Source organism: Lolium perenne, chromosome 3, assembly GCF_019359855.2.
Source record: "Lolium perenne isolate Kyuss_39 chromosome 3, Kyuss_2.0, whole genome shotgun sequence".
NCBI lineage: Eukaryota > Viridiplantae > Streptophyta > Magnoliopsida > Poales > Poaceae > Lolium > Lolium perenne.
The window spans coordinates 57,522,712-57,531,779 of record NC_067246.2 but is presented as its reverse complement, the minus strand read 5'-3'; the positions used below and the strand labels follow the sequence as shown (position 1 = coordinate 57,531,779).

Genomic DNA, 9,068 nt, shown 5'->3' with positions numbered 1-9,068 from the left:
GGCGTAAACTTGTCGATCAGTGCATTTTGTTACTCCCTCCGATTCATATTAATTGATGCTAAAATGGATATATCTACAAATAAAATATATCGAGATACATCTACATGAACATCAAGAATCGAAGGGAGTATAGTGTTAGTGCAAAAACGAATTGCCTTTTTCAAACCCTAGCCCTAATTATGGTGGCCTTTTCCAATTTTCTTTTCCTCCCCCGTCAATCCCCGCTCCAATTCTTTACGCACTCCTCCCCATCGGATTGGATTAACCGATCGCGGCGCGGCGGAGTTCCCTCTCTTCTCCCATGTCACAGCGGCGGAGAAACGTGGGGAAGTCGGTACCTTGCATCTCAAGAAGCCGCGCCTTGACCGCCATCGCCGTCACCACCCGTGCACCGGTGACCCACGTGTCGCCGCCTATATAACCCCGCGCTCCCCCACCCACTCCACTCAACTCAGCCGCTTTCCCGACCCGGCTCGACCACCCATGCCCACCGTGTCCGCGTCGTTGCCTTTGGCGGCAGCGATGGCGGCGGGCGATGACCGGCAGCCGCTGCCTTTCCTCCTGCGGCCAGTCCTCCTCCACGGCGCCGGCGCCGGGGCCCACCTCCTGCTCGCGCTCGCCGTCGCCGCCCGCCTCCTCTTCGCCACCGCCAGCCGCCGCGCCAAAGAATCACCCGCGGCGGCTGCGATTGGCTTCCGGTGGTGCCGCCTCGCGGTGCGCGCCACGTGGGTTCTTGCGGCGTGCGAGCTCTTCCTCGCCGCGTACTCGCTCGTCTCGTGGTACCTGGACGGCGGGGCCAGGTGGGCGGCGCCCGACGCGGTCGCGGACTACGCGGACGCCGCGGCGCGCGCGGTGGCGTGGCTGCTGCTCGCGGCGTACCTGCAGCTCGAGCACCGCCGCCGCGGCGAGGACCGGCTCCCCGCGCCGCTCAGGCTCTGGTGGGCGCTCTTCCTGCTGCTCTCCGTCCTCGCCGTCGCCGTCCACGCCGCCACGGTCCTCCTGTACAAGCTCCCCGTGCCCGCGCTTGCGTGGGCGCGCGACGCCGTCTCGGTCGTAGCATCCCTTGTGCTGCTCGTCGCCGGGTTCTCGGCCAAGACCCCGGCGGCGGGCGGCTCTGCTTCCGAGGAGCCTCTGCTCAATGGCGCGAGCGAGACGGCCAGCGCCGAGAACGACACCGTGGACGCCTCCATGTTCACGGGCGCGGGATTCCTCAGCGTGCTCACCTTCTCCTGGATGGGGCCGCTGCTCGCGGTCGGCCACAGGAAGACGCTCGACCTCGACGACGTCCCGGACCTCGACACCGGGGACAGCGTGGCCGGCCTGCTCCCGCCCTTCAAGGCCAACCTCGACGCGCTCACGGGCGACGGGAAGGTCACGGCTTTCAAGCTCACCAAGGCCCTGCTGCGCACCGTGTGGTGGCACATCGCGGTGACCGCGCTCTACGCGCTCATCTACAACCTGGCCACCTACGTCGGCCCGTACCTCATCGACTCCCTGGTGCAGTACCTCAACGGCGACGAGAGGTACGCCAGCAAGGGCAAGCTCCTCGTCGTCACCTTCATCGTAGCCAAGGTGTTCGAGTGCTTGTCGCAGCGCCACTGGTTCTTCCGGCTGCAGCAAGCCGGGATACGCGCGCGGTCCGCGCTTGTCTCCGTCGTGTACCAGAAAGGGCTCTCCCTGTCCAGCACCTCCAGACAAAGCCGCACCAGCGGCGAGATGATCAACATCATCAGTGTGGATGCCGACAGAGTCGGCCTCTTTTCATGGTACATGCACGACCTCTGGCTGGTGCCGCTCCAAGTAGGCATGGCGCTCTTCATCTTGTACTCCACCCTTGGGGTCGCCTCGCTTGCAGCCCTCGGTGCCACCGTCGTCGTCATGCTTGCCAATGTGCCTCCGATGCAAATGCAGGAGAGGTTCCAGCAGAAGCTCATGGACTGCAAGGATGTCAGGATGAAGGCCACATCTGAGATCCTGCGCAACATGAGGATTCTTAAACTGCAGGGGTGGGAGATGAAGTTCCTGTCCAAGATCATTGACCTGCGGAAGACAGAGGAAAGCTGGCTCAAGAAGTATCTGTACACGTCCACCGTGGCCACCTTCGTGTTCTGGGGTGCCCCGACCTTCGTCGCCGTGGTAACATTCGGAGCCTGCATGCTCCTAGGGATACCATTGGAGTCAGGGAAGGTGCTGTCTGCATTGGCCACGTTCCGAGTGCTTCAAGAACCAATATACAACCTTCCCGACACAATCTCGATGATGATTCAGACTAAGGTGTCTCTTGACAGGATAGCTTCTTTCCTCTGTCTCGAGGAGTTGCCAACTGATGCTGTGCAGAGGTTGCCAAGTGGTAACTCGGATATCGCAATTGAGGTCAGCAATGGGTGCTTCTCCTGGGATGCCTCAGCTGAAGTGCCAACGCTGAAGGATCTCAACTTTCAAGCTCGGCAAGCCATGCGGGTCGCCGTCTGTGGGACGGTTGGGTCTGGGAAATCAAGCTTGCTCTCTTGCATTCTTGGTGAGATGCCAAAGCTATCAGGAGATGTCAAGACTTGCGGAACAATGGCATATGTCAGCCAGTCAGCATGGATACAGAGTGGCAAAATTCAGGACAACATACTGTTCGGCAAGGAGATGGACACTGAGAAGTATGACAGGATCCTTGAGTCATGTTCCCTGAAAAAAGACTTGGAGATATTACCATTTGGTGACAAAACGGTCATTGGAGAGCGAGGCATCAATCTTAGTGGCGGGCAGAAGCAAAGGATTCAGATAGCCCGAGCTTTGTATCAGGATGCCGACATCTATTTATTCGATGATCCATTCAGCGCAGTGGATGCCCATACAGGGTCCCACCTCTTCAAGGTATAATATGATCTTTTATTTGTTCAGTTAGATGCTTGAAAACACATTTCTTAAGGTTTGTACCATTTGCAGGAATGTTTGCTTGGGGTTTTGGGTTCAAAGACAGTTGTTTATGTTACGCACCAGATTGAATTCCTACCTGCGGCTGATCTTATTCTGGTGAGAATTTCATTGGCAAAAGTTCCATGTAAACTTATTGTCATAAATTGCGTGGTTCTTCTTATAATAAGATAAATTAATGTAGGTAATGAAAGGTGGGAGAATAGCCCAAGCAGGCAAATACAACGAAATCCTTGGATCAGGGGAAGAGCTAATGGAACTGGTTGGTGCTCACCAAGATGCTCTCACAGCATTGGATTTGATTGATGTTGCTAATGGAGGCAGTGAAGCTTTCTCTTCCAGTGGCACAGCAAGCCTTTCCAGGTCATTGTCCACAGCTGAGGAGAAAGATAAACAAAATGGCAAAGAAGACGTTGACAAGGTTCAGAGTGGGCAGCTGGTGCTGGAAGAAGAAAGGGAAAAAGGCAGGGTTGGGTTCTGGGTCTACTGGAAGTACCTTACATTGGCTTATGGAGGGGCTCTTGTACCATTCGTGTTGATAGCTCAGATACTTTTCCAAGTCCTTCAAATTGGTAGCAATTACTGGATGGCTTGGGCTTCTCCTGTGTCAGAAGACGTCGAGCCTCCAGTGAGCATGTCGACACTGATATACGTCTTTGTTGCATTGGCTGGTGCAAGCTCGCTGTGCATCCTCGTAAGAGCTCTGTTTCTTGTGACAGCTGGGTACAAGACAGCAACCCTGTTGTTCGACAAGATGCATATGTCAATATTCAGAGCTCCTATGTCTTTCTTCGATTCCACTCCGAGTGGCCGCATCTTGAATAGGGTAAGTTAGCATTTTCCTCCAATTTTATTAGGTAGTTTAGTTTATTGGCTTGAAACCATGCTCACACAAGAATTTTATTGTTTAGGCTTCAACTGATCAAAGTGAAGTGGACACCAGCATTGCTTACCAAATGGGTTCGGTCGCATTTTCCATCATACAACTAGTTGGAATTATTGCTGTGATGTCTCAGGTTGCATGGCAGGTGTTTGTTGTTTTCGTCCCTGTAATTGTTGCCTGCTTCTGGTATCAGGTATTTTAATTAACCTGTTTATTCTCCTTGCTGTTTTAACTGCAAAATCAGCATCTGCTTATGTTTATCATTCTGTAGCGTTACTACATTGACACAGCCAGAGAGCTGCAAAGGCTGGTAGGGGTTTGCAAAGCTCCTATAATACAACATTTTGCTGAATCAATCACTGGATCTGCAACCATCAGGAGTTTTGGCAAGGAAAATCAGTTCGTATCTACTAATAGCCATCTAATGGATGCCTACTCTCGACCAAAATTCTATAATGCTGCAGCAATGGAGTGGCTTTGCTTCCGCTTGGATACACTCTCGTCTGTTACATTTGCCTTCTCTTTGATATTTCTGATCAGTCTACCGACTGGTCTCATCGATCCAGGTATGTTGTTACAAGTTCGCAACAGAGATTTATACTGAATAGATGGTATTAGTCGATAAGATGTGAGTTAATATGGGTCTGTAACTAAATTAACATCATGCTTTCAGGAATTGCTGGTCTTGCTGTCACATATGGGCTTAATTTGAACATGCTGCAAACATGGGTTGTCTGGTGCATGTGCAATTTGGAGAACAAGATAATATCAGTAGAAAGAATTCTGCAATATATGAGCATTCCCGAAGAGCCCCCTCTTTCAATGTCAGGAGATAAGCTGCCTCATAACTGGCCGTCAGATGGAGAAATTCAGCTGCGTAACCTACATGTAAATAACCATCACCATCCCTTTTTCTCCTGTTTTCTTACTTTGCTATTTCTGTCTTACCATGTTGTTGTGCAGAAAGTTCATATCTTTGCCATTTTGTGTAAACTATGCATAAGAAATCCAGTCTGATGGCCATGCGATTTGTAGCTTCAGTGTTTTGCCAAACGCGAATATCAATTATTCTGGATATCACAGATGCCAAATGTTTAACTTTTTCAGTTTGGTGCAGGTGAGATATGCTCCACAACTACCATTTGTTCTGAAGGGTCTTACAGTTACGTTTCCTGGAGCCATGAAGACTGGTATTGTTGGAAGAACAGGCAGTGGTAAATCAACTCTTATACAGGCCCTTTTCCGTATCGTGGACCCTACTATCGGTCAGATACTAGTAGATGGTGTCGACATTTGCACCATTGGACTGCATGATCTGAGATCTAGACTGAGCATCATTCCACAAGACCCAACGATGTTCGAGGGAACTGTGAGGAGCAACCTTGATCCTCTTGGAGAATACAATGACGATCAAATCTGGGAGGTAGTTTTGATTTTCACATAATTAATATCTTTTCTGTCCGCAAATTCTCTCCACAACAATAGAAAACCTTTAGCTGTAGTCTGAATCTTTTACTCCATTTCAGGCCTTGGATAACTGTCAGCTAGGAGATGAGGTCAGGAAAAAGGATCTTAAGCTTGACTCGCCAGGTCTGATATAATGATATATATAGTTTGTGCCATGCAGTTGGTACTCTGATACTGAATTTTGCATATCTTTCACGTTCTTCCCAGTACTAGTTTTTTATACAATCCCAAAGTACAAAAACTACAGCACATGTTAGTTTGCTACTGCATGAATTTAGAGAACTGAAAAATTCTGTGAATTTACCTTGCAGTGATAGAGAATGGAGAAAACTGGAGCGTGGGTCAGCGCCAGCTTGTCTGTCTAGGTAGAGTGATTCTGAAAAGGACTAAAATACTGGTTCTGGATGAAGCGACAGCTTCAGTAGACACTGCGACGGACAACTTGATCCAGAAAACACTACGGGAGAATTTTTCAGATTCAACGGTCATCACAATTGCTCATCGAATCACCTCGGTCCTTGACAGCGACATGGTCTTGCTTCTCGACAATGGTCAGTCATCAGCCCTTCAAAACAAATCACGATCGCATCTTATTGATCTGTCTGATCCAATGTGCTAGGCATGCCTGTTTTTCTGACTATAACGCCACTCCAATCTTTGCAGGTGTGGCCGTGGAGCGCGATACGCCGGCGAAGTTGCTAGAAGACAAGTCGTCTCTGTTCTCAAAGCTTGTAGCAGAGTACACGATGAGGGCAACACATACGTAGTGAAACGAGTGAAACCTCCAGCTATTCTCCCACGCCGTTGAGGCTTCTTGAGCAAGTCTGATAGTCGACGATGATGAAAAATACTGGTAGATGAGATGTGAAACATTAGCTGATCTACGATGGTGTTAGCCCTGCTAATACTAGCGGTGACTCTTACATATTCTGAAGCATAAAGCCGAAAAGATGCTTAAAAGTCGGTTAAAGTAGTATTAATTTCTAAAGAAAGTAGTTTGCTTAGAATAAGAACGGAATCCTGATTCATAGTCGTGTTCTTTATGGTAGAGTACACGCCAGAGAAGTTTTGGGACTAAGTAATTTGGACTGTGTGATACCTGGATAAATAAGAGGTTCAGTTTTTTGCAGTTTACCAGTATACGTTTTAAGAGGACAGATAACAGATATCTCACTATTCAGGGCCCCATCCCGACTCTTCATGTTCTTACAGTGAGTGTGCGTTGGGGCTTATGAATTCTCTTGTTTTTATCTCTAGATTATAAGCCAATCTCCACCGTACTGTACATAGACCGACAGACCGTGTCCAGAGCTATGTGAAGCCTGAAGGCTGTGCTTTATTAATTTTTTTTTTACTTGTTCCTCACTCTGCAGGTGCTTGCTCATTTGCTCTGTGACTGAGCAGTAAGTTCCCAGGTTGCCGAACTATCATCTAGCTGCTAGATTAGTTTATAGTGAAGTGGCATTCAAAGATTTGGCGCCTCAGGAGTCACCTTGCGGTAGTTTCAATTCATGACTCAGGGGGGAAAATTGTCCTTGCGAACAGCTTTTGTTATCCAAAATCCCAAATCCAGACCAAGTGTTGTTACACACATCTGATGACAATGTAAAAATAACTAGAGAAGTGTTCGATTGCAATCAAAGAGACACCCAAAATACCGCGGGATATTCCGAAGAGAACAAGAGCACTTTTGAACCCGAGCTCATTTGCTCCTGCTCGAATATTTTTTTTTGTAAAAATAGCTAATAAAAAATCTGAATTCTTTTACAACGAACATGAGAATGCATAACATCATTGTGAAGAGAAATGACATATTTGGTGGTCTATGCAAAATAACAAAATTTGGTGCTGGTTGGAGCATTTGGATTGTTGTTTGCAACAATCAGATTTGTGTTTTTTACATGGGCCAGTACATATATCTTTTCTAGGAGATTTTTGGCATGGTGTTAGAACACATGTTCATGTTCGTTGTACAAAAAATTCAGAATGTTTTGATGTTATTTGCTATTTTTCAGATTTTTTTATTGGAGCAAGAGCATATGAGCCCGGGAGCAAAAAAACCATGTCCCACCAAGATTATGCTATTGAAAGTTTCTTTGGAACATAGTGATCGAAGAGCAAAAAAAAACGTGCATAAATAGAATATCATGACATGTAGAATCCTTAAGAGGTTGAAACAAAGGAAATCGGTAGAAGCTGTCACCCGATGAATTTTGTGTAGGTATAATCTTTTGGTAGGAATACCATGGAACTGTAAATATGAAAGAATTCATACGATTTGTATAGGTTTTGTTCCTTTGAAGCAAAATGCCCCTACACAAAACTGTTTTGAGTTGGAATCCTAAAAAATCTTTTGAGGTCTTTCAATTCAAAGAAGCCCTTGGCCTGTTCACTTTGTCATGGTGTTTGGCGTTGCTCTCATCTGGTTTCTTCACTCCGTAAATATTGACCTTGGCACGCGCAACCACGCCATATGTCGCCATAAAATTTATCTAACATAAACAATTTCAGGCAAAAACCAGAAACAAATGTGGCATTGTGGCTTAGCATCATCTTCTCAAGTTAGGGAGTTGTTAGCATAGAACCACCACATTTGCAGCTAAATCTTCAATTTGGTACCACTTTGTGTTTCAGGAGCAAAAAACTACCGGATTTTTCGTCGGTTTTCTCAAAAAACACTAAATCGCCTCTGATCATGAATTGACTCGAAATGATGGCCAGAAAACACTAATAGCATCATCTTCTCAAGTTACGAAGGTTTAAAAAATATATTTGAAATATCTTTTAAAAATTGAGTAATTTCCATATTAAAAGTTTTACCAATTGAATTAGTATTTAAAAGTTATGAAGGTTTGAAAAAAGTTTATATTTGAAATATTCAAACATTTGTTAGCACTTTTCGTAGAAAAAGTTTTGAAATTTAAATTTGTTTTTAAAAGTTATGAGTGTCTTAAAAATAAATAGCAGATTTTCTGAAAAACTGCGGGGTGTGAGGGACATGTGCGTAATTAGTGACAAAAATTTGAGGACCTACATGCAAAATGGCAAGCGGTATGCTGTCTAGCAGTGCCACGTCACCCTGGATAGTGGGTCCCGATGGCAGTAAGGCCATCAATCCGTGTCAATTCTTGATTAGAGATGGTTTAGTGTTTTTTGAAAAATCTGACGAAAATTTTGGTAATTTTTTGCTAGCGACACATAAAGTAGTACCAAAATGAAGATTTAGCTGTCAATGTGGTGGTTTTAGGGCATCTCCAGCGGCGCGACGCATTTCGGACGTCGAAACGGACGCGTCGTGTCCGTTTGCGTCGGCCGAAATGGTCGAAATCGTCCGGGCGTCCGTTTGCGTCGGGGGGTGGCTCCAGCGGCGCGACGCTGTAAGGGTACATTGCCCCTATGTGTGGTTTTGGTAATTAATGACAACCCCTATGGACTAATGTTTTCATTGAATTTATATGAAGGAATATTCCATAGGTACTACTTGCTCTCCATGTGTTGGATTCAAGTATGGATGCCATGAAGATAAAGGTATACCTTGTGTATTGGCATCAAGATCATCGGTATGAAGATATATATATATATATATATATATATATATATATATATATATATATGATCAATAAGAAGAAATGAAGATGGAGTTCTTATGTGGAACTCAATATTAGCCATGCTCTATCTTAAGTGAGTATGTGAAGATACAAGGTTGAGTTGGGCAAGTTCAAGATGAGCGTCTCAAGTGAATCACATACTTGAAGCTTGTCGTCCATTTGATAATAATGGACTAGTGAAGATG

At 46.3% G+C, this 9,068-nt stretch overlaps 1 protein-coding gene across 1 annotated transcript; it reads left to right on the top strand.

The window, feature by feature from the left end:
• The first annotated feature begins 340 nt into the window (after positions 1–340).
• On the top strand, positions 341–6,404 carry LOC127341170 (ABC transporter C family member 3). Its single transcript, XM_051366946.2, has 10 exons — positions 341–2,865; positions 2,938–3,024; positions 3,110–3,751; positions 3,837–4,001; positions 4,080–4,374; positions 4,482–4,696; positions 4,926–5,231; positions 5,335–5,398; positions 5,587–5,826; positions 5,939–6,404. The coding sequence occupies exons 1-10, from the start codon at positions 484–486 to the stop codon at positions 6,040–6,042; spliced, it is 4,500 nt and encodes a 1,499-aa protein (XP_051222906.1). The 5' UTR covers positions 341–483; the 3' UTR covers positions 6,043–6,404.
• The last annotated feature ends 2,664 nt before the right edge of the window (positions 6,405–9,068 follow it).

What these genes read in the sequence shown, in the direction of transcription:
- LOC127341170 (XM_051366946.2), top strand. Translation starts at nt 484, where the DNA reads ATGCCCACCGTGTCCGCGTCGTTGCCTTTGGCGGCAGCGATGGCGGCG. An exon ending in CAGGGTCCCACCTCTTCAAG is followed by an intron (nt 2,866 to 2,937) that starts GTATAATATGAT and finishes TACCATTTGCAG; the next exon opens with GAATGTTTGCTTGGGGTTTT. An exon ending in TTCAGCTGCGTAACCTACAT is followed by an intron (nt 4,697 to 4,925) that starts GTAAATAACCAT and finishes AGTTTGGTGCAG; the next exon opens with GTGAGATATGCTCCACAACT.